General features: G+C 42.4%; 1 protein-coding gene and 1 long non-coding RNA gene across 3 annotated transcripts in view; one reads left to right on the plus strand and one right to left on the minus strand.

Moving 5' to 3' along the window:
- Window positions 1-1,172: 1,172 nt before the first annotated feature.
- On the minus strand, window positions 1,173-8,741 carry LOC148686857 (uncharacterized). Its single transcript, XR_015948125.1, has 2 exons — window positions 8,563-8,741; window positions 1,173-1,547 (listed from the first exon to the last, which is right to left on the minus strand). It is a non-coding gene; the product is annotated as an uncharacterized LOC148686857 (long non-coding RNA).
- DPYSL3 (dihydropyrimidinase like 3) overlaps window positions 7,735-26,223 on the plus strand; it is a 57,686-nt gene continuing 39,197 nt past the window's right edge. For both annotated transcript variants that reach the window (XM_035105319.2, XM_035105320.2), the window contains exon 1: window positions 7,735-8,290. In XM_035105319.2, coding sequence (XP_034961210.1) covers window positions 7,934-8,290 — 357 coding nt within the window. In that variant the 5' untranslated portion in view covers window positions 7,735-7,933. The remainder of the gene's footprint in view (window positions 8,291-26,223) is intronic.

Consider the following 26,223-nt stretch of genomic DNA (forward strand, 5'->3'; position numbering starts at 1 on the left):
AGAAAATATGTTGTGGCATTCCATCTTGTCTTGGTAGGGGACATACAGACAGAGTAGTAATTTGCTATTAGTAACTTGATTTCTGTCATTTGCATAATAGCAAAATGTAATAAATGTTTCCCACAATTACATATACTGAAAATTACAGTGAAAATCAAGTGGTTTCCCCCCCCCATGACAAGTTCATAAGGGCATTTTAGTTAAAAATAATTCTCAATTTTCACAAAACCTAGCTAGCAGACCCACATCAAGCAACAAAGAAAATGCACAATAAATTCTAGGAGTCAAAAAATTATAGAACGCCATACCATGTGGAGTGGTTATGTCTCATTTCATTAACTAATCCTCCTGTAAAAAGGGATTTGCTTAAAGGATATTTTGAAGAAGGCTGGACAATTCTTCCTCATTCATAGTTGTCCTTACAAATTGTTTGGCAAAGCACTTGGGAGCTTCTTAACATTTCCAAGTGTCTGATGCTGAAACAGTATTTCCATTCAAAGAAGCATTTTAAAAATTAGTTTACTTTTCTATAAGCAATCTGACATGAAAAAGAATTGGGTTGCTGAATGAAGAATATGGAATTATAGGGTAGGAGTTCAAAGTATTGTAGTTTAAGTCTCAGAAATTAAACTAGAAATTTAAATGTGACTATGGCTTTTTCCTGAAGGGTTTGGAAAATCCCAAACATGCTCACTTAAGTTTCAATTCTATAGTATACCCATTTACCTTGGTTAAGTGGGGCCTACTTCTGAGTAAACATATAAGATTGTGTTGTCAGTGCAGTGCACCAAGTTAGCACAAGCAAAATAATACCCACCTTTACATCCTGTACATGCTTGCCTGACATATGCAAGGAAGTGCAGGCTACATACCGACACTTGTCATCAGTAATAGTGGCCCTATTTTCCAGAGACAGTCCTGGATTTACTGAAGCCATCCTGGTTTCTGATTTGATCAGAGATTGGCCTGCTTTTCCTTAAGATGCCTCTATTTTCATCAGAGGAATGTTGGAGTGTATGCATTAAAGGTTGCCACATAACAGCAAAAGTACAGAAGGCAGCTGAATTATTCTGTTTGGCCTTCTCGGTAGTGGCACCTTCCCTGTTGAACTCCCTCCCTTCAGATGTCAAGGAGATGAAGAACTGCATAAAGAAGACATCTGAAGGCGGCCCTGTATCAGGAAGTTTTTAATATTTGATGTTTTACTATGCTTTCATACAATGTGTTTTTTTTCTGGGGGTACGCAGGGGTACGCATAACCTTAAACATTTTGTGAACGGGAGAAGAAACAAAACAATTTATTTATTTATTTTTCGTTTCTTCTCTAGCACGGTGAATCGTCAGTTCCATTGCTTACCCCCCCCCCCCCGATGGTGGCCTCATTTCCTGTCACCGTGTTTCCTGAGTCTCAGACGGAAGCAAGCATTTAATGTGTGAAGTAGGAGTTGAAATCTAGAAGGGTGATTTGTCAGTTTCGTTGTTGCCACTTCTGATGGCAGCTTCATTTCCTTTCCTGGTGATTTTCTTGAGTCAAAATGAGAGTACCCCTAAACATTTTTTAAGAAAAAAAAAAGCACTGCTTTCATATATGCTGTAAACTGCCCAGATTGGGCGGGGAACAACAACAACAACAACAACAACAACAACAACAACAACAACAACAACTTCTTTTATGCACTTCTTTTATACACGAAAGCTCATACCAAAATATAAACTTAGTTGGTCTTTAAGGTGCTACTGAAGGAATTTTTTTATTTTGCTTCTTTTATGGGGAAAGCCTTATGTGTAGATATCCCTTTGGTCCCAATTCGTTTAGCGTTGACTCTGGAATAAGTGTAACTTAGGCAACTGTTTTATAATTCCTCATTCTAGCCATGGTCCCTCCCTATTAAAGTATTCCACGCTTTTCTTTCTCACACTGAACATGAGCATTTCTACTTACTGACCCATCCTTAATGGCACACCACTCTTTCCTTTTTTGCTCTCTCCTAATACTGAGTAGATATGGACAATTTCTAAGCCATTTGGAAATGAGGCTAATGCTGAGAAATATTTGTATCTTCTAATTGGATTGTGCTTGGAACTGTCAAGTAGCACACACAGTTTTGACATTATTAATATTTCAGATGATAATACTGTAAAAGGAGTCACTTGGAGATTTGTCATCCATTTAAGTAATGCAACAGAATAATGAGGTTTTGAGACAGAGCCATTAGCTGCTCTTGAATGGCTGTCTGGTTAAGATGCTGCTATTTGAAAGTCTATCAGCGCCAGTCCTGGAAATTTTGCTGCTTAATCAACTTCCTCTCCCACCCCCCAACCTCAATATGATGCTCCCTTCTTTCCTCTTTGCAGTAGTGTGTACCTGATCTGCCATTCTCATGAGATACCACAAATAATAATAATAATAATAATAATAATAATAATAATAATAATAATAATATATTATTATTTATACCACGCCCATCTGGCTGGGTTTCCCCAGCCACTCTGGGCGGCTTCCTACTGAATATTAAAAACAATATAGCATCAAATATTAAAAACTTCCCTAAACAGGGCCGCCTTCAGTTGTCTTTTTTTTAAGTAAAATAGTTGCTTATTGCCTTGACAGGGCAATAAGGGTTCCATAGGGCAGGCGCCACTACCGAGAAGGCCCTCTGCCTGGTTTCCTGTAACCTCACTTCTCGCAGCAAGGGAATTGCCAGAAGGCACTCGGCGCTGGACCTCAGGGTCCAGGCTGGATGATGGGGGTGGAGACGCTCCTTCAGGTATACTGGACCGAGGCCGTTTAGGGCTTTAAAAGTCAGCACCAACACTTTGAATTGTGCTCGGAAACGTACTGGGAGCCAATGAAGATCTTTCAAGACCAGTGTTATATGGTCTTGGCAGCCACTCCCCGTCACCAGTCTAGCTGCCGCATTCTGGATTAATTGCAGTTTCCGAGTCACCTTCAAAAGTAGCCCCACGTAGAGCGCATTGCAGTAGTCCAAGCAGGAAATAACTAGAGCATGCACCACTCTGGCAAGACAGTCTGTGGGCAGATAGGGTCTTAGCCTGCGTACCAGATGGAGCTGATAGACAGCTGCCCTGGACACAAAATTAACCTGCGCCTCCATAGACAGCTGTGAGTCCTTCAGGATCAGGGAGTCCTCCATTCCAGCCCACCTCCTGTTCCCCAAGAACAGTACTTCTGTCTTGTCAGGATTCAACCTCAATCCGTTAGAAGAGTTTGGATTTGATATTCCGCTTTATCACTACCCGAAGGAGTCTCAAAGCGGCTAACAATCTCCTTTCCCCTCCTCCCCCACAACAAACACTCTGTGAGGTGGGTGGGGCTGAGAGACTTCAGAGAAGTGTGACTAGCCCAAGGTCACCCAGCAGCTGCATGTGGAGGAGTGGAGACGCGAACCCGGTTCCCCAGATTACGAGTCTACCGCTTTTAACCACTACACCACACTGGCTCTTAGCTGCCATCCATCCTCCAACCGCCTCCAGACACTCACACAGGACCGGTGGTGTGGTTATGCTACAAAGGGCTCTGGACTGGGAGCTTTGTGAACAACAGGGGGGACAGAGTGAGAGAGTTCAATCGGGGGAAAGTGTTAAAGCTCTCTCCCCTACATGCTACGGTCCTGATCCAGCTTCTCCCCTCCCCAACAAACAAACAAACAAACAACAAGAAACCTCAACTGTGTATGAGCAAACTGTGTAACAATCATCATATCTAGTTTGGCAGCAATATCACTTTGTGCAGGAAATCCAGACAACAGCTACTTCTAACTTCCCTGGGTAGCTTGTACAAAGGGAAAGTGAAAAATTTACTGCTCCCCTAAACTTGCCTCCCAGTCTGTTCCTTGCGCTGTTCAGACCGGTACTGTTCTCCAGAAGATGTTCATAACAGTACTATTTTGCCTTAGTCCACAGAGTCTCAGTTTTTTACCCAACATTTGCTATTTTAAGTGTGAAATGGAAAATAGTCCTTTGTATTGTGAAATACAAAAACAGTTTAAAGAGTAAAAAACAAAACAAAACAAAACATGCCTGAATCTCTACTATGCAGTGGGTAGTGAAAATCAGGGCTCATTTAGTGATCATTTGTTTCCATTCCATTCCGTTCCATTATTTTCCTTAGCCACAGACTATTGTTGGTTTTGGAGTCAGGTTATACAGACAGTGGTGTGTATGAGAGGAAGAATTTATTGTTTTGAGAGTTTTCTCCTGTGAATCATACTAATCACTGATAGACTTTTCTTAAACAAAACTCATTGTGGCTTCTGACATCAGCTTCACAGATGACATTCAGACATGAGAATAAGTCAGAGATGGTAGTAGCAGGAGTAGGAGAGGGAACCAGACATGCTGACAATTATCTCTGAGAATGGCTGTTGTGTTATGTTGCAGAGTCATTGAGTCTAGTCAATGAAAGTCTAGTCAGCAGATCTTGAGATGCAAATTTAAATAATAATAAAAAACTGATAGCAGTCAGAGCTCTGTGAGTGGTCTGCTGATTTCTTGCTGAAGTTATAGATCTGGTCAGTTCTTAGGACAGCAGACTGTATAAGTATGTGATATAATACAGGGTTGTCCAAAAGCAGCTATACAATCAATCAGTCAATGGATTATTTTTCTTTACTGATATTGTGAATGATGAGAACTTGAGTCAAGAACAAGGAAACTGGATTCTAAAGCAGTATACCTACTTTTGGGCCACCCTGTATATAATAAATAAATATTTCATTGTAAACATTCATAAGGGACAATTCATATAACTGTGCACAGAAAGAAAAACACCGCAAACTGAGCTGTGCACACAGGAGACTCCCATGGTTTTTACAGTGGTGTCTAATATTAAACAGGATGGTTGTGACTGTATAAATGGCTTCTACCTTTGGGCACGCACAGATTCATTTACACTACCCTTTCTTCACCCTGGGACGCGGGTGGCGTTGTGGTGTAAATCACTGAGCTCAGGGCTTGCCTATCAGAAGGTCGGTTCGAATCCCCGCAACGGGGTGAGCTCCCGTTGTTCGGTCCCAGCTCCTGCCAACCTAGCAGTTCAAAAGCACGTCAAAGTGCAAGCAGATAAATACATACCACTCTGGCGGGAAGGTAAACAGCATTTCCATGGGCTGCTCTGGTTTCGCCAGAAGCGGCTTAGTCATGCTGGCCACATGACCCGGAAAAACTGTCTGCGGACAAATGCCGGCTCCCTCGGCCAGTAAAGCGAGATCAGCGCCACAACCCCAGAGTAGTTCGGATGGAAAAAGATACATCTGTTGATTTCTGCCTCTCATATAATTCTTAACAGTAGCAACTCTTCGAATTATAAGTGAGCTTCTGGTAAGCTATAGTTTTCACTAAGCAAATGTGTTATTATCTATGTGCCTAATGTTGACCTCAGTGAGATTCTGACTGCATACTGTACCATCATGTCTTTACTTCAACGTCTTTATTTAGGGATAGATATGATTTAATTTAGCTATAAGTCTTGTGATTATAGATGTTTATGGAAATATAAAATCATGGCTTCTGTTAGAAAAAAACTTCAGTTTGGAAGAAAAAAGAGGCCCCAGTCCCAAGCAGTCTTACATGCTTTTAACTTTCATGGATAAAAGTGAAACTCTGCATAACATTCCTTCATTATGCTCGCTTGAGCTAGATAGGGTTGCCATATTTTGAAGAGCAAAAAAGAAGACATATTTGTCGACTATGGATCTCTATGGCTCTCATCATGAAAAAGAGGATGTGTCCTGGAAAAAGAGGACATATGGGAACCCTAGCTAGAAACCACCGTATTAACAGTTCCAGTTCTTGGCCTCTGGAAGTAATGATGAAGGGGCAACACAAGAATGGGCCTTTTCTACAGTGGCTCCCCAGTTGTGGAATGCTCTCTCTTACATTGCCTTTAGGCACCAGGCAAAAATGTTCGTCTTCAACCAGGCCTTGGGCTGATTGTCATCCAATGCCCTTTTGAATGTGTTGTGGAAGAGGTGATTATTGGGTTGTTTCTGCTTTTGTTTTTATTATGTATTTTATGTTTTTTATACTGTAGTTTTGTGTTGGGAACTGCCCAGAGATGTACAGCTAAAGGGTGGTATCCAAATGTAATAAATAATAATAATATAGAACATGGGCAGAGAACATTTCCCTTACGTTACTAAATAATTGCATTCAGCTTCCATACATCTGATATTTAGGAGGAGAGGTATCCATGTTTTATCCATGAGAGCCAGTGTGGTGTAGTGGTTAAGAGTGATAGACTCATAATCTGGGGAACTGGGTTTGCGTCTCCGCTCCTCCACATGCAGCTGCTGGGTGACCTTGGGCTAGTCACACTTCTTTGAAGTCTCTCAGCTCACCTCAAAGAGTGTTTGTTGTGGGGGAGGAAGAGAAAGGAGAATGTTAGCCGCTTTGAGACTCCTTTGGGTAGTGATAAAGCGGGATATCAAATCCAAACTCTTATTATTTTAGAAATGAAATACTCCCAAACTTGCTACCTTTCGATTGCAATCTTCCTGTAACTTTAATATCTACATGGCGTACAGAAATTCATTTGGTGGCCCCCATCCCTGCATCTCCATGCCAGGAAAGTGGCACCTGCTGAACTTATGCCCACAATGTGGTTGTTGGAAAGCATGGGAATTCCACCTGAAGTACTACTTAACTTGCCTGCACATTCAATCACAATAGGGTAGGATGTCACTGGTTGTGAGCTATGGCAGCATAGGGGAACCTCCGGCCCATGGACCTAATTCGGCCCACCTGGTCGCTACAAAGGTCTTGGAAGGTTGTTTTTTAGCAAGCCCCACTTGCAGAAGTCCTATTTGACACCAACTGCCATTTATGGCAGCATTCCGCATGTTAGACTTCAATTTGTTATGTATGTTTCTTACGTTTATGAGTGTTGTGCACTATAGACTTAACTCGGCGAAAGAGGTTGGGGCAAACGTTTGATAAACCACCAAATGCCTCCTTCCCTTCTGCGAGTCCAATTCCTATTAAAAACACAGGAGGTCCAAATAGGGAGCCTCTCACCAATGGCCAGATGACAGAAATTGTAGTACAGCAACATCTCAAGGACCACAAATACGCCACACCTGATTTAGGGGGGCATAAGGAACCTCTCACCATAGGAGCAGAGTTCCCCTCACACACCCTCTAAAATATTTGAAGGGGCCGGGACCCCCCAACGTTGATGGGCATTGCCATTCAAATAGGGTGTGTGCACCGCATCATGTGACCTATTATGTGGGGCGGGGCTTACTTCTCTCTCCCCCCCCCCAATATTTTATTCAAATTGGCACTCCTGCCTCCCCAACCCCACCCCTTAGCAGTTGTGTGACAAGCAGAAGTTCAGCCGGTGAAGTTTCTCTCCTGGCATGTTTTCCACCTCCCCTCCCCCAACAAACTACTGCGAAGAGGAGACACAGATAAAAAAAGTAGGCCGTCCTGTCAAGGGACGTCGCGAGGATGGAGGCGAGCCGCTGCCGCCTGAGGACTGCGGCGCCGGGCGCTTCAGGTGCCCGCCGTTGCCGTTACACAAGCGCAGCCTAAGAAGAGCGGGCGCCGTTTTCCCTTCACGGCAGCGGCGGCCGGTGCTTGTCGTGTGAGGAAAAGTCCTCGTGGCCGCCGGCCGGGCAACCCTGCCGCCGCGCCGCCGCCGCCGCCGCCTCCCTCTCTCCCTCCCTCCCTCCCATCAGGCGCTCTTTCTCCCTCTCTCCCCGTCAGCCAGTCACTCCGCGCTTGAGCTGAGGCGCGGCGGCTGCGGCAGAGGAGCCGGTTGAGGCGCGCTCTCCCCCTTTCACGCCTCCTTCTCCTTCCTCGCAGGCAGGCGAAGGGGCTCGACTTGCCACCCGGCGACGGCGGCAGCGGCGGCTTGGGCTCCCTAGCGTTGTTTGGCGCTGCCCGCCCGTCTGCCTTGCCTGCGGCGGCCATGACCTCGAGCGGCAGGCGGAGAGGCCGGGAGCGGGGGGAGCCTCATCAGCAGGAGGAGGATGAGGAGCTGCCTGTGTACCTGGCGCGCCCGGGCACCGCCGACCAAGTGCCCCGCCAGAAGTATGGCGGGATGTTCTGCAGCGTGGAGGGCGCCTTCGAGAGCAAGACGCTGGACTTCGGGGCGCTCAGCGTCGGGCAGAGAGGGGCCCGGAGAGCCCCGTCGCGGCAGCAGGAGCCCCAGCAGCCCCCGCCAGAGCCCGACGCGCCCCCGGACGAAGCCCCGGCCCGCAGCGTCGAAATCCGGGCCCGCTCCGGCAAGGAGCGCCTGCAAAACCTCGACTACGAGGATTACAAGGTAAAAGGGATGGGATGGGGAGTCCCTCAAGGGTCAGAGAGGAGGCAGGGGGACCGCGGAAAGGGGTGGGGTGGGGCGGGGGGTGGCATCTCTGAGATGGGAAACAAAAGATGAGGCGATGAGGGCCAGGGAAACCCGCAGCCTGATCTGGAGGGGTGTATGATGTGTGTGTTCGTGTCGACGGCTCTTTGTGGTGCCTGTTTACTCGCTATTAAACCGCCTCCGAATCGCAGCCTTCGGCAGCTGGGCTAACACGAGACAAAACTACTTACTTCTGGGCTTGTGCGTGATCTGCCCTCTTGAGAAACGTCCGAAGCATCTTTCGAACATCTCGCCCTCGTCAAGCTGCGAAGCGGTTAAATTTCAACAGAAGTTAAAACAAAACGGCACGAATCCTACTTGGCCATACATTTTTAGGGCCTGTTCCGAAGTTGATGATGGCTGTTAAGACGGTTACTAAGAGAGAGAGTCCCCTAGCGCCCCCCCCTTCCTCCTGAACAATAAACTTAGCAACTAAACAATGTGTGGATGAGACATCTTTTCAACACTTCTGCCTTGTGTTTCCTGACATTCCCGATAAGCCCTTGCAGCTAGGAGTAATTCTGGTAAGATATCAGGGTTTAGGGATGTAAGAAACAACCCTACACACTCTTAGCATAGCTGCCAAGTTATCCCTTTTTTAAAGGGATTTTTCCTTATGCTGAATAGGCTTCCTCGCGAGAAAAGGGAAAACTTGGCAGCTATGACTCTTAGTGGTGCCTTGATCTTAATTATAGAGGTCACGTGACCACATTCTAATTATTATTCACCATCCCTGTGAATGAATCAGTTGCTCATCCTGCTCTGTTTATATGCTGTATCTTCTTTATTGCTCGCAGAGGTTGTGGTTAACCAAGAGGAGGCTCTACAACTTCTGTTTCTTTTCAAGAGAAAAAAGGGAGAGACAGCTTTTCTTTGCCATCAGCCTGTACTGCACAAGCTGAGTGTCAGCATTTTTAAAGTTATTAACTTAAAAGCTCTATGTTCTATGTTCCAAGAATGGTCAAGTAAGCGAATCAGGAGAGAATGCAGTCAAGTTATGCCAGGATTGGTTACTTTAAAGTCAGTCCTCCCCATTTTCTTCATAAAAAAGATGAACTTGGAACTTAATTTAAATGGCTTGACTTTCAAAAGTTTGACCTTATAAGGAGCAGCTGAATAAAACAGAAACACCTTAAATATTGCATCATAGAAGTAAGAGCTCTTTTGTCAGAGGTTACGTGCATCCTTTTAGGTTTTAAAAGTGGCCTAAGCATTTTTTTGGGATCCAAGAATTTCTAAGTCATTTATAAATAGCCTTTATATTCTGTTGGTCTGGCCTACTGCAAAACAGGAAAAATACCTGAGAACTACTAAAAATAAGTGTCCTGCCTTCTAACCCCATCCCAGTTATATTTCAGGAAACCTTCTCTGAGCTGACACCAACAAAACTTGGTAGCTGAAATCAGGGGTGTGTTTTTCTGATTTTGGTCAGTAAGTTTCCTTGAGCTCATGTTTTGTTTGTAGCCTTGGCTAGAATACAGGTGTCTGGTGAGTGATACCTACTCCTTTAAGGCTATGTACACAGAAATGGCTTAAAATGCAGCAAGGTTGTAGTCCCCATCCTCCCTGCTGTGTTTTAAGTCACATTTGCAAAGTTGCTGTGCACACCAAAGAGGGGGCAGGGATGTCTTCACCCAATCCACATTACCTGTTTGTTTTCCTCAAGCCTACAACCCACTCACCCTGAGCTTCTGCTCATGGAGCTGTCATCTGTGCATGTAAATGTACACACTTCATCTTAACTGAAATGATTGTGGATTACGTTTTCAAATCAGATGAAAGCTGATTTGAGGGAAAATGCATCAAATAGCAGTATTTCTCAAGAAACTACATATGGATTGTGGCTGATGTCATGTGGACACGGCTTCAAACTCCAGTAGTGGAAGTGCACTGGAGCCAGAGTTAAGTGCTAAGTGTACATAGCTGGTGTTACTGATAGATACCTCATACATGATAATTTCCATACAGAATTAACAAGTGTGGCAACGAAACAGAACCACTGTTATGTATGTGGTAGAGCTTGTTTTGCTGCAAGAACATGAGTCAAGAATATAATCCCAGTATTATTTACACAATGTATATATTTGTCACACATAAAGTTTTTCTGATAAGTCTTAAGTGGTGGTTTACATTGTTAGTTACTCCATGCAGGAGAAAGCCACCATGCATTAACTAAAGGGGATGGAACTATGCCAGATATAGGCATAAGTATTGGTTGGAAGTTCTCCTGTCCATTTCTAGGTCAGTGTGGGCTGCTTCAGTGAAGTCAGCTGGAGCTGAAATCATCCTTAGAATGAACTTCTGTTTCATATGATTCAGTTAGGTTGCTGCTTTGTTAAGGGAATGCCTTAACAGAATAAGGCTAATTTCACACTGAACTTCAGTTCATCCAGTTGTAAATGAGTTCTGGATCCTTGAGACTGGGACAACAGATCCTATGTCACAGGTAAGAGCTGGCACGCCTTTAACCGTGTAAGCCAAATAAAACTGGTTTGAAGATGAAGTTCTTAAGCAATGAATAGGTTATAAATGAACGTCAACTTCTTTTTCTCTGGTTCTGCCTTAGAACAATCTGCATTGATCTAGGGCTGTTAGTTCAGGTATTCCTGATCTGAAACTTTGGAGGAGAGCTGTGCTGGATTTTTTTAGCTGCGGTAGGTTTTTCTTCAAAAAGGTGCAAATAATGTTGATTTATTAGTACTGTGCTGTCCTTCGAACAGCTTTTGCTAAATATTTGCTTAAAGAGTCTGGCATGACACAGACTTTCAGCTACCAACTTCCTATCCAATTCCTATCTTAATACAGTATTTAGTCTTGTTTATCCCACCCTTCCAAGGAGTTTATCCTTCCCTTCCAAGGAGATCATGGGAGAGTAAATGGATTTCTCCCCCTCAGTATTTTTTCTTGGAACAACCTTGTGAGGTTAGTTAGACTGAAATATAGTGACTGACTGAAGGTCACCCATTGGGGGTTTGAACCCAGGTCTCCCAGATCCTGCACTTAAGCCACTGCAACACACTGATTCTCTTAGGATCGAGACAGCATTATCACACAATTTTTTTTTCTTTACTAAATAAATAGGATGTGTGGTGATCCTGGCTGGGGCTGGAACATGCAGGGAACTTTAACCATTTGTCCTCACCACTGTTCCAATCTGGATTGAGTGGGGGAAGAGTTGCAGTTGTTATTTCCTCCTAGAACATTGGCAGTCACTGGGCTGTGTTGAGGACAAATTGTTGAAGCCGCCTCGCCCGCCTTTGGTCCCAAATAGGATTGGGGATTCCTGCAGCTGCTATTAAGTTAATAAAACTAGTATGCAAGGGCCAGTCATGTGTTAACATAATATCTTTGTTCCTTTGTGCATTACAATCTACATTAGTGCATAGGCTGAACCTCAGCCCTTGAGCATCCTGGAGGCTCTATTGCCCCACCAGGAATGATGTTAGAATATACAACACTCATTTATTTGGGAAGCCTATATCCCACCTTTCCTTTAAAATAATGCCCAAGGTAGCTTAGAGAAAGAAAATTCAACACCACAAGTATAGTAAACCATGTTCAAAACATTAAAAACAGCAGAAAAAAAATCAATAAAACAGGTACAGGACTATAGCCAAATTTGCCAATGGAAGAAATACTACTATCACCACATGAAAGACTTGTAACTACCTCAAAGTTGATATGAGTAGTAATTTCTGATAAAAATAAAATAAAATAAAAGACCACAGGACATGCCCACATTGTATGCCTCAAATAGGGTTTTCAGCGATATGTTGCCAACATCTTTCTGAACTAATCAACCCCTTCCTTATAAAGGTGATCTGGAGTTCCATATACTCCAAGCATCCATTTTTCATTGAATCAATCTCAATTTTAAATCTAAACAAACACCGTATATTGATGCTATAGCAACTTTCCGTCGATTGGAAAACATCTAACTCTCTGTTCTATTTGTCTCCAAGATCCTGAACATCAATTTTACAACATTTCTATAAACAAGTAATAAGGGTTTAATCTTCAAACATCCATTTCCTCCAGGAGATGCTGAGGCTTTCAAAGCTGATGGTCCAAAAATAGACTAAAATGTGCTGTAGTTGAAGGTATTGCTATTCAGCACTAGTGGGTCAAGTGGTGGTTGTTGTTTAGTCGTTTAGTCGTGTCCGACTCTTCGTGACCCCAGGGGACCATAGCACGCCAGGCACTCCTGTCTTGCACTGCCTCCCGCAGTTTGGTCAAACTCATGTTCGTAGCTTCGAGAACACTGTCCAACCATCTTGTCCTCTGACGTCCCCTTCTCCTAGTGCCCTCAATCTTTCCCAACATCAGGGTCTTTTCCAAGGATTCTTCTCTTCTCATGAGGTGGCCAAAGTATTGGAGCCTCAGCTTCACGATCTGTCCTTCCAGGAAGCACTCAGGGCTGATTTCCTTAAGAATGGATAGGTTTGATCTTCTTGCAGTCCATGGGACTCTCAAGAGTCTCCTCCAGCACCATAATTTTTTATTTTTTTTTGCCATTTTCAGTTTTGCGGTTACATACCACTTGACCCAGCAATTATGGTGCTGGGTCAAGTGGTATGTAACCGCAAAACTGAAAATGGCAAAAAAAAATTCCATCTAATCCTATTAAGTGGTCTAACATGTAAATAAATACCAATTCACATCTACTATTTTATTATTTGTTTTCTTGTCTTTTGTTGTTATATTTGCAAATATTTTTCAAAATTAATTTTTTTAAGGACACTTGCCACACATACATACAACACCCACAAAACACCCACAAAACACCCACAAACAGTAAACATACTTGCCAGGCATACATCTGTCTGTTTAAGAATTCAGTACATAACATTTCCCACTATTTCTGGTTATTTCCCACTGCCTCCAATGATTTTTATATAAGTTATGCTGCCATCAGTAATGTTTTGAAAATGTATTTATCATTTCTTCAGTTCTCTTTGACACGCAGGGTGCTCACTTTTTAAAAAAGTTGCTGCTAGCCTTCTTAAAGTTCATCTGTCTGTTCTTCTCTGCTCGCTGTTGCTGGTTGGCTGCAGAAGGTGCTATTAGTGTACTGTAACAACTTGTAAGGGACAAAGTTCTTAAATAAATAAGCACAAGAAATCCTCAAAACACCCAAGGAACACCTGAGCTATGGAGGGAGAAGACTGGTTGGTAAAAAGGTTAAAAGGTGGGAGGGATCTGCTGTTGCCACCATTAACATACATATATCCTGTATATGGGGCTGCTTGTCAAGGAAACTCAGGAGCTTCAACTGAAAGCCTTATTCCCATGGTGGCACATCACCCGTATGGCATTTGAATAACTATGCGACACAGCAATTTCTTTTTTGCTACATTCTACCTCCACTGTTTGAGGTAAAATGCATTTGAATACCAGTTGCTGAGTATCACAACTGGGGAGAACACCTTTGTTACTCAGGTCTTGCATGTGGACTTCCCCTACATCTCTTAACTAGCCACTGTAAGAAAGGATGCTAGACTAGATGGTTTTCTTACATTCTTGGAGAATTCCTATGTCCAGTACTGATATAAATTAGATCTGTTCTAGAATGTTAAAGTGGGGCTTATTTATGAGTAGACATATTGCACAATAAGCAGAGATAAAATATATGGCAAAACGCTGTGTTGTGAGCTTTGGGAAGCATAAGGCAGAATGATTATTCTGTTAATTACATCTACTTCATCTACCTTAATCAGAAAAAAGCTGAAGAAGAAGTGTGCATGCACACGAAAGCTCATACCAAAATAAAAACTTAGTTGGTCTTTAAGGTGCTACTGAAGGAATTTTTTTTTATTTTACAGAAAAAAGCCATTCTATTATGTTTTCCTTTATCCAAGAATTGGACAAGAAGTCTTTGTCTCTTCAGCATGTGGTCAAGACATTTTCTCTTTTCCTAGGTAATTCTGTGAAGTGGGCTTTTCCTTGACAGCTGGCTGTAATACAGTATTGTACTACACAACACAGGCTTTACTGCAATTGCAAATTACAACTTTGTTGCAGGATTAGGCACAGAGATGATCTGGTTTATGAGGGAAAATGCTCCTACTCTTCAGTGGAAGCCAGTGGACGCTAAGTAAATCTTCCATCAAAATAAGAGTTTACTGAATAATCATTCATTTGTTGGTATCTATTGCAGCATTGTGTCATGGTTACAATTGTCTATATAAAAATCAGAATGTGTGAAATTAGTACATCTATTATTTATGTCTGACCTAAAAGAGGCCAGTTAAATTAAAAATATAAAGTGTTCCTACTATAAGTAAGTTGTAGTACTATATAGAAATATGAATTGAAATTACTGTAATTTGCATGAATACAGATGCAGCTATATTATCAAGCAGTTTCAAGGCCCATTTAAAATGCTTTAGGTTTCTTATTTTATGGGGGGGTGGGAATGTGTCTGGCTAACTTATGCTAATTAGAAACTTATACTTCTTCAGAGAAATCGGTGCATAGCTCTTGTGTGGAAGCCCAAGTATGCCTGTGAAGAGAAGAAGAAAAGACTAGCTCTTAAATTGATTATTCTGAAGGGAAAGTTTCATTCCATATTCAAAACTGATTGTAAAACAATTTGATCACAATTTACCTGTACTAAATATTTATGTATGACATTGTGCAGTGTGTACTTTGACCTACAAATGCAGAGGAGACTGATTGGTGTTTGGATGGAAATGCTCCATCCAATAAATGAAGAAACATCTCAGTAAGTAGACGACATGGGGTTGGGGGGACAACTCCCATCTCTTGCAGGGGCTCAATTAGTGCCAGCGCCTTCTGTCAAGAGTTTGGGTGTAACCTTCGACGCCTCCCTTTCCATGGAGGTGCAGGTTGCAGCCACAGCAAAGGTGGCATTTTTCCAACTCCGCCGTATCAAGCAGTTGGTCCCTTACCTCTCTCGCCCTGATCTGGCCACAGTGATCCATGCGACGGTCACCTCCAGGCTTGATTATTGTAACTCGCTCTACCCGGGGCTGCCCTCGAAACTGACCCAGAAACACCAGCGGGTGCAGAATGCCGCGCTGTGGCTCCTTACGGGGTCCCTGCTGCGGGATCACATTCATCCAGTGCTTTACCAGCTGCACTGGCTCCCGGTGGAGTACAGGATCAGGTTTAAGGTGCTGGTTTTGACCTTTAAAGCCCTATGCGGCTTTGGGACCATCGTACCTACGGGACCGCCTCTCCTGGTATGCCCCGTGGAGGACCTTAAGGTCTACAAACAACAATATTCTGGAGATCCCGAGCCATAAGGTGGCTAGATTGTCCTCTATTAGGGCCAGGGCATTTTCAGTATTGGCCCCAACTTGGTGGAACGCTCTTTCACAGGAGACCAGGGCCCTGCGGGATTTGTCATCTTTCCGCAGGGCCTGCAAGACAGAGCTGTTCCTCCTGGCCTTTGGGTTGGACTTAGTCTGACCCTTAGTGTTTTCCTCCCTCATGGCTTGGATTTATGGACTACTTAAAATCAGGCTGCATTTTAATTTTAAATTTTAATACTGTATTTTAATCTGTATTTTAATCAGTTGCTTTTTATGTTTTATTGTAATTTTATTGGTGTGAGCCGCCCTGAGCCCGGCTTTGACTGGGGAGGGTGGGGTATAAATAAAAATTTTTTATTATTATTATTATTATTATTATTATTATTATTATTAAGTGCTACATTACAGTGATGACTACTATTAAATGCCTAGCTAAGTGGCTGTCCGGTTTGATGGGGTCGAGAGAACGGAGAAAGAAAGTCAAGTCCTTCTTGCTCCTAATTTCATTTCTTGAAGCTAGTTGTCCAGGCCCATGCCATACCTCTGTGGCTGTTTTTAGCTGCAGCAGCATCTGCGGCTAGCAGGCAGGCCTTCCAATCACCCCTTGTTTCTCCCAGTAATGGCTCAGGGTGTTACTATTCTGGGACTAGTGTAGGTGGGAATGGAGGAAGACAAATGCTTGCAGTCTGTGGTACAGTTTGCTGTGACACTGATCTCCTTGACATGCTGCAGACCAGGTGTAACTGGGAACGAAGACAAAGACCCTGTTCTCACATCATAGTAAGCTTACTGGGATAGTGTGAACGAGCTTGCTAAAAGAGAAGCAGAGCAACTGTGATCTTCCTGGCAGCCAGCATATTTGTGCATTTGCACAAAGTCATGGTTTGGCTTTCATGCAAAGGTGGCCAAATTGATTCCAACTTAGTTGGAATCAGCTTTCCTCTTTTCTCTCAGCTGTGTCCTGCTCAACAATACGTAGCTGGAAGAAGTGGTAGTGGTTCTCCGTATACTCCTATGGGAGTCAGTTTTCCTCTTCTCTTTCCCTTTGTCTCATAGTTTCTTGCAGGTATTGTTGGCCTACCATTTTCCAGCCAAATATAAGGTATAAGAGCAGTGGTGAAGCTGATCCAGCTCTTTGCACAGCTGCATTGCATTTTCCCTCTTTCCCTTGCATGCCCCTTGCATGCTGGTGAGTGTGGCTTAGTCAAAAATATTTTGTTGGCCAAATGTGGAGGCCTGGCTGACCTAACAGGGGAGAAATCTTGGACGAATTAGTATTCCATAATTAAGGACCCTTGATAGGGTGTATATGCTTAGCACTTCATTGGATGCCATTTTTTCATATTTATATTCTAAAGAAATAACAAAAAAACAGGCACATGCCTTTGCAAACTGGAAATGTGCCCAAATAATTTTGTGCTCAATGTATTGTTTAGAAGATACAGTTTAGAAGATTTATAATAATGGCCCCAAAGCATGAGTGCAAAACAGTAATTGTCAGTTTCAATAGCACCTAGTTTAGAAGTTTAGTGATAGATAGATAGATAGATAGATAGATAGATAGATAGATAGATAGACAGACAGACAGACAGACAGACAGACAGACAGACAGACAGACAGACAGACAGACAGACAGACATAAAGTCCAAACTGCTCACTTGTGGAAGTGCTCTGTTGTTTGGCCACTGGCAGATATATTTTGCCTTGAAGAACAATAGACATGAGGGTGCCATTATTTTTATCTGTTTTGGATTGGTTTTTTTTGTTACTCCTGTGGTGTAATTTCCTTTCGGACTGCCAGCTTAAGTGCACATATTTTGTTATGTAATTGCTTTAAGAAACTTCCTATATTTTCACGTAGCTGTTCACATACTTACCTGTGATTATGCTTCAGCTGTGGACTTGGGATGGAATTTAGGAAGGCAAGCCAGATTTCTCTAGTACTGCTCATTATTTTCAATAGATCTCCTGTCTTTTAGCATCTCTGTGAGAAAATGATAGATTTAAGGATGAATTGGGAAGCTCATCAGATGTGATTAGAAGAATTGTTATGATTGTGTTATTTTCATGTCATTGTCTGAATGACTTGGAAATGTGATGTAGTGGGTTTCTTTCTTTTTTTAGTTGGCTGTTGATGAACTGTCAACAAAAAACTTTTCAGCCAACATGTAATGATCCATGGTTTGGTTTTGATGGGAACAATGAAAACTTATTTTAAGAAACTTAAGAAAGAAACTAATGTCTGCAAGATTGTTAACAGTGGCAAAGGCATGGTGAATTCTTCTGAATCATTAGAGTGTTGGAAAAGTCTGGTTTGGAATTCAGCTTTTTTAGAGAAACTAACACTACAGGTACCAAAGACACACATGTAGAGCAGTTTGAAGTCAATTCGAATGACGTTGCTTTTCTAAATAAAGGAAACAGTGGTTGGACACCTCCAGTAATGTATTGTTTGATGTGATATTTTGAGTTCACAGGTGTGGTACCTGCAATATTCTTTATGTAAAAGAGGAATTGAAAAGAAAGTATTATTAGCTATCATGTTGGTTTGTATATGTTGTTTGTACTATAAAGTATTTAATGTTAACAAGTGATTGCCACTTCTCAGGATGAATATTATTATTGGTAATTATATATGATATGAGGGACACGGGTGGCGCTGTGGGTTAAAACACAGAGCCTAGGGCTTGCCAATCAGAAGGTCGGCGGTTCGAATCCCCGTGATGGGGTGAGCTCCCATTGCTCGGTCCCAGCTCCTGCCAACCTAGCAGTTCGAAAGCACATCAAAGTGCAAGTAGATAAATAGGTACCGCCACAGCGGGAAGGTAAACGGCGTTTCCATGTGCTGCTCTGGTTCGCCAGAAGTGGCTTTGTCATGCTGGCCACATGAACTGGAAGCTGTACGGCGGCTCCCTCGGCCAATAACGCGAGATGAGCGCTGCAACCCCAGAGTCGGTCACGACTGGACCTAATGGTCAGGGGTCCCTTTACCTTTATACTGTATATGATATACAGCTTCTAGAACTGTTGCATATGTGTTGATTATGAAGAATACTTGCATAGTATCAGGATGCTTGCAATCTAAATCAGGCATGAGCTCTGAACCAAATATCCCAAACCTTTGGAGAATTATTGTATCCAATCTTCACTAAATTTGTACTTATTTGACAAACAATTGGAAGCTACTTATTTGTATCAGGTTGGAAATGATTGCCTTTATATGTCTTGTACTGTAAAGGAGTGGACTAAAATCTAGGCTTTGGGAGGTTCAGAATTGCAGTGTGCTGCTCCAGCTCTGGGCCTTACGTGATTTACTGATGGTGCTTTGCATTGTACTGAGTTTATGTTCAGCAAGATAATGGGAAATTTACAAATACAAATATTTGCAGTAATTGTGGTCACCTAGTGGAAGAACTACATACATTGCTATCAGAATACAGTCATACCTCGGGTTGCGAATGCTGCAGGTTACGCTTTTTCGGGTTGCGCTCTGCACCAAACCCAGAAGTACCGGAATGGGTTACTTCTGGGTTTCGGCGTTCACGCGCGCGCAGAAACACAATTTGACGTCATGCGCAGAAGCGCCGAATTGCACGGATCACGTTCGCAACCCGAGGTATGACTGTAGTAGTAGCAGTAAAAGCGAAATAAAGTCAGTATTGCTAATCAGAAAGATCTTACTTTGCCACCAAGCGCCATATCCCTCCTTTCTGTAGCAGTAACCCAGATGATGAGGCCTCTTTCCTCAACTGTTTCTTTCATGGAAGAAGTAATGCCACACCTACCTCCTAAACGGCATATAACTGACTCAGCTACCCAGTTCCTTAGCAGGCATGCCTAGTAACGAAAAATGAGCTGTGCTATCCCACATTGAAGTAAATTTGAATCTAAATCTAGGCCTAGTTGTGTTAGATGCTTTTTATACTTGAATTACTATCCTAGTAGACTCAGAATTGACTTTCATAAAGAACAGTCACAGCATCTGAGTTGGAAATGATTAAGAATCCATATTCTTTTAATTAAATTCATTGGAAACATGTTGGTTTAAATTAAGGAGGAGCGGAGGAAGAGTAAAATGTTCTTTTGTCACAAGGGGAAAAACCATTTAAGTTAAAGCATGATTTTTTAAGAAGTCCAGTGCTTTGGAAAACTTTGTGTTGCTGGGGTGTTTGACTATATAAATTACAGGCTGAGGAGTAGGTGTAATATGTGCAGGAGATTCTAACATCTGTCTATTCCCATTGTGTGTGTTTAGTTAAAATTGTACAGGAAAATGTGCAAGGCAGAACAGAAATATATAGTGCAGCTTTGAATGAAAAGCAGCTGGACTGAAATCAGCAATGTGCTTTCAAGGAAACCCAGTTACTGTCCATTTCAAGTTCCCCAAATTCAGGGAGAGGTGCTTATGAGATCATAATTGGAAAAACAGATGTATTCAGAGGACCTTTCCTGATAGTGATTTTTTTTTGCTAAGTGAGCATTGATCATTTCTGGTTGTGTTTCTTTTTCCAATAGAGATTTTGTCAGGAATTTATTTTAAAAACAACAACAAATCCTCCTGAAGAAGTGTGCATGCACACGGAAGCTTATACAGTCATACCTCGGGTTGTGAACATGATCCGTGGGGGAGGCATGTTCGCAACCCGTGTGATGCGATTCGGCGCTTCTGTGCATGATGTCATTTTGCGCTTCTGCGCATGCACGAGTGCCGAAACCCAGAAGTAACCCATTCCGGTACTTCCGGGTTCAGCGTGGAGCGCAACCCGAAAATGCGCAACCCGCAGCGTTTGCAACCTGAGGTACTGTATGACTGTACCTATAACAAACTCAGTTGGTCTCTAAGGTGCTACTGGACAATTTTTTAATTTAAATCCTCCTTAGTTACTGGATTTTAATCTCTTTTAAAATCACATGCTGTACCCTGATTACAGGACAAAAAGAAAACCGAAAAAGACAACCTAAATATAAGTCTACAGAACATTCAAAAAGCTTCAAAATCAAGACAATAAAAAATATTCAAGCAACAGTTGTCCCAAACACCCCTTGCTAACACAGTCACATTTAAGATTTGAAGGTTAAAGTTTGCATACGTGTAATGGAACTGAACAGATAGCTGGAACTTTCTTGACAGTTTGCTGTTACTCCCAAAGAGAGGCAAGTGTCATGCCACTCTGTGTTTGCTGGAGGGTTTATTGGGAAGATACAGCACAGTATCACAAGCTATAAAAATACGTTTTTAAGCCCAGTATCTTGTCTCCGTTAACCATCAGAGTGTTATTGTGTCCAGGAGTCTGAGCTCACCAGATAGACCTAAACACTGGTGGACAATGACACTTAATTAGATGATATAAAGTATTGATACACTAATGAGGAGGCCTTTTATATTCTGCCTATCATGCTGTTAGCTGGCTATGTCCATAATGAGCTTTATTCTTGGAGAATGGACTCTGATATTACAGCATCGGTGGTCTCTCTTTCTTGCAAGGGTATGTTGCATTGATGTGGACTAAAATATAAGCACTCTGTATATGTACATAAGGCCAAACACCTATGAAAGTACAAGTGTTGCTAAAAATAAGAGACATGAACATCATCATCATCTATTTAATTTAGTGAAATGTGTCCCATAGACAATGTATGATGGGACAGATCCCCATCTAATATATAGATTGGACCGACTGGAGTATCTGTTAGTCATAGCTAGCCCTATATACACAGTATTGTATAAAAATTTGCTTTTAACATCAGTTTCACACTTTATATATAACTATGGCTAGTGAAAACATTGATGAATACTAATATTTAAATATTTAGAGGCAACATTAAATGCTTAAAAGCCTGGGTGATCAGTACCTGGGATATTTTCTCCTCTTCCATGTTTCAGAAGTAGATGCCTCTTTAAGACAACTTTCTATTTGGGGAATTATACAGCATTTTTCTTGGTGGTGCCCTTCAATATTCTGATTATTCAAAAACAAATAAATATATTGTTAAATAATATATCCGTGCTGAACCTGTGCTGAAATTTTTACAGTTTCTTTATGTGTTAGGTTTTATGCATTAGTATTTCATTTAAGTTGGCAAAAACACCCCTTTGTGATATTTGTTTGGCTGCTTGTTTTGTGTCATCCAATTTCTAGTGTTCTCATAGTCTTCCCCAGGCATCCCCAAACTGCGGCCCTCCAGATGTTTTAGCCTACAACTCCCATGATCCCTAGCTAACAGGACCAGTGGTCAGGGATGATGGGAATTGTAGTCCAAAACATCTGGAGGGCCAAAGTTTGGGGAAGCCTGGTCTTCCCCAATCTGGTGCCCTCCAGATGATTTGGACTACAACTCCCAGCAGCCCCAGCCAACCTACTTCTTACTCCATCACTGGTATGCACCATTTCAGTACAAATGGTCCTCAAGTAAACAGGTGGCTTTGAGGAAATCACACAGCAACCACTGTATAGAACTCACCACATGCAACAGCTGCCATACTGATGAAATTTGAAGCTGCCTGTATATGGCAGACACCTTGCATGAAATGATCCTTCAAAACTACAAATGCATCAATTCAATCAACCAAAGCATCTGGGAAGTGCTGCATGTTGTACAGCCTCACTGTGTGTCTCAGTGCATCTCAAATTGCAGCTGTGATTGTGGGAGTTCCTTGAGACTTTGACAAGCACACCATATACATGGTTACAGTGGGGAAAATAAATCATGTGAATTTGTCTTCAGAAGTCTTTCTGTATAAGTGTGAATTAAAACAGAGAACATTTGCTATGGGTGAATGAAGAAAAGAAATTGTCAGAAACAAAAACAAATGTCCGATATGCTTTCCAGAAAGCAAGTTAAGGAAGCAGGAAAATGGCATTGTTTCATACGTGTCCAACTGGAGCCTGGCTAAGGCAATGTGTGGTTCCATCCGTGACTTTCCCACCTCTCAAATGGGAAATTGCTATGATCCTTTTGTACTGACAAGTTTGGAGGAGGAAGTTCTGAGCAGAAATCTCACCTCCCTCTTAACATTCTCGGTATTGTGTGTAACTAGGGGGGGGGGAGTGAAACAGGTGCTTTGGTTTTTACAAACTTGCCTTTATTCTTCATTCTTGTCAGCAACTAAATTATTGCAGTGGGGAAGCTGGATACTGTTCGCTGTATTGACCAGGTGATAATTGCATTGGTGGTGGAAAGAGAAATATCTTGTAGTGACCTTTCTCCTCTTTTCTAGGCTCAATTTACAAAATCCTCAGATGCCCTGTCCTATTCAGGATCGCTCTTTGGCTCTAACTAGCAGATTCAGGATGTGGTGCTTTCTGTTCTTCCAGAAAGAAGAGGGTGATTTGGCAAAAGCTGTAATAAGCTATTTTCTCCTTCTGGCTTTCACAGTTTTTCCTTGTGGCACTCTCAACAGCCAGTTTCATAGCTTCATTAGCAACAATGAATGACTTCCACTAGCAAGTATTAGGGAAGCTTGGCCATTTCAAAGTTTATAGCTTCATATACTAAATATAGGTAAAATGAACATGCTAAATTAGATCACTCTCAAGGATATCAGAAAATGTTGCATTGCAAACTGAAAATATTCCAGTGCCAATTGCTTCAGTTCAGACTTTTCTGGAAATTCCACATCTCTGGCAACAGCCCACATGAAGGATTCAGCTACCTGCCTACTGCTCTGTAGCAACAGCAACACCTCCATACCTGCCTCAGTCTAAGAACATTGCCTACATGGTTTGTTTTATCCTTCTTTATAGCTGTTGAATTTACTTACTTTTTGTTTAGGCCTTCTTTTGGAGGTGGTGGTGGGAGGGCATGAACATGAACTAGAAGTTGTTCAAAATGAATTTAGTTCACCTTTAGATTACCCAGCAATGATGGAAACTACTTCCAGACAGGGCTCTCCCCCCCCCCCCGAACTCAGTTCCAGCACCTCTCAGGAGGCATTCATTGTGAGCACCTCTTTTTCTAGAAAAGTAACACAGCTTTCAGGTATACTGCAGAGATGTTTGAACTAGTTCATTGAACTTCATTGAACTGAACTAGTTCATTCCAAACCCTGCTTATCATTGCAGATGTATTGCCCCCACAAACTAGGCTTTGAACTGTACTTCTTCAAGGCACACAACACTGTTACAAGCAAAGTGTCACCTTTAAAAGCCTTCTTTTGTTTGAAAAAGAACCTATCTTAATGTTTCCAAAGGACAACAAAGCATTTGCCTGAATATAATTACTGATCAAGAGCTTCATTAACTACAAAACCCAACATTTGGGATCCCCTCCAAATCTTTCGTAGGATTTTGTAGTCATTTTGTAGCTCTGCCCAAGCCAGTATTAGCACCCCAGAGTCTTTGGGCTATATTAAGACAAGGTCTTTGAGACCCATTGTAAAATTTGGACAACAGTGCATTGTAGGGGGATGGGGGGGCGGATAACGTCAACCCTTTCCCTGCATAGATTTCCCATTATAAGCGCTCCCTAGCTGCTAGCTGCCCCATAATAGCTGCTTGGGTGAAGGCATTTACGCCAGAAAACAGTGCAGTAGGGAAGGGTTCTACCTTCCCATCCCCACAGTACCAAGGTCTTGATTAATTCAGAGGGAGGAAGAGAGAGTTGTTGCTTTAAAAAAATGAAAAGGTTGGGAGAACCAATCATGGATCTCAAACATATCTAATTTGGCCCACTGCTGCAGAAATTGGGTGAGGCTTATATCATATCATGCACATCAGGAAGTCATCAATGGTGTAAGGCTGATGCAGAGTATGCATACTGTTTCCAGTGTGATTTTTGGCAGAAGCAGCAAGACCTAAGCACTTTTCTTTAAAAAAGAAAGAAAGAAGAAAAGAGAGAGTCTTTACAAGGGTAAAAAAGAGATATGAAACAGGCCCAGAAAGGAATGCTGGCAGCACATCCCATACAGGATGAATGTAGGGAAAACCATCAAGTGGAACAACTTCTAGCCTAGACTTGGCATGGAAGTTGATGTCTTGTGCAGTGAATCTGAGAAGTAAAAGCTTTTTAAAAAATGAATGTTTAAAAGAATAGAAAATGTGACTTGGCAACAAAGAAAGCAGAACCTCCCCTCACCTCCCAGGACATACATGTAGACTGCATGGTGTAGAGTGATGTAATGGTTAGTGTCAGACTAGGACCTGGAAGATAAGGGTTCGAATCCCCACTCAGCCATGAAACTCATTGGATGACCTTGGACAAGTGTTGGCCTAATCTACTTCTCACAGGGTTGTTACGAGGATTAAATGAAGCAGAAGAACCCTGTACACTGCCATAAGCTCCTTGGAACAACAGCAGGATATTTGTTGTCGTTTAGTCGTGTCCGACTCTTCGTGACCCCGTGGACCAGAGCACCCCAGGCTCTCCTGTCTTCCACTGCCTCCCGCAGTTTGGTCAAGCTCATGTTGGTAGCTTCGATAATTCACTGTCCAACCATCTTGTCCTCTGTCGTCCCCTTCTCCTTGTGCCCTCAATCTTTCCCAGCATCAGGGTCTTTTCCAGGGAGTCTTCTCTTCTTATGAGGTGGCCAAAGTATTGGAGCCTCAGCTTCAGGATCTGTCCTTCCAGTGAGCACTCAGGGCTGATTTCCTTCAGAATGGATAGGTTTGATCTTCTTGCAGTCCATTGGACTCTCAAGAGTCTCCTCTAGCACCATAATTCAAAAGCATCAATTCTTCGGCGATCAGCCTTTTTTATGGTCCAGCTCTCACATCCATACATCACTACTGGGGAAACCATAGCTTTACTATACGGACCTTTGTCAGCAAGGTGATGTCTCTGCTTTTTAAGATGCTGTCTAGGTTTGTCATTGCTTTTTCCCCAAGAAGCAGGTGTCTTAATTTTGGCTGTTACCATCTGCAGTGATCATGGAACCCAAGAAGGTAAAATCTCTCACTGCCTCCATTTCTTCCCCTTCTTTTTGCCAGGAGGTGACGGGACCAGTGGCCATGATCTTGGTTTTTATGATGTTGAGCTTCAGAGCATATTTTGTGCTCTCCTCTTTCACCCTCATTAAAAGGTTCTTTAATTCCTCCTCACTTTCTGCCATCAAGGTTGTGCCATCAGCATATCTGAGGTTATTGATATTTCTTCTGGGATTCATCCAGTCCAGCCTTTCGCATGATGAATTCTGCATATAAGTTAAATAAGCAGGCAGGATATAAATATACAAAATAAATAAATTAATATATTGTTTCTAAAATGCAATGAAATCATCACTTTCTTCAAAGAAGCTTTTAGTTGTATTGCTAGAGGGGGGGAATTGAACTTCATTGGGAATACTGGGTGTTGCAATATGTAGTTAAATAGTGCAGAAAGTTATAAATACATGTCAAACTTTTGTCAGCTGGCAAAGATTCATTATGTGGCAGCATTCATCTTGTAGTGGCAGAGGCAAATCAATGAATGTTTCAGAGGCCCAAGAGGGATGGGTGGTGTGGTTGGGGTTTTTTTTTTATTAAGGGATCTGTATTTAAACCATACCACCCATCATCCAGTAATACATACTGGGTAGAATTCAGTGTTGTACTATTACAAACGAATGGAGCAATTCTGCCCCTCCCTTTCTGGATATTC

Source organism: Zootoca vivipara, chromosome 2 (assembly GCF_965207765.1).
Source record: "Zootoca vivipara chromosome 2, rZooViv2.hap1.1, whole genome shotgun sequence".
Taxonomy (NCBI): domain Eukaryota; kingdom Metazoa; phylum Chordata; class Lepidosauria; order Squamata; family Lacertidae; genus Zootoca; species Zootoca vivipara.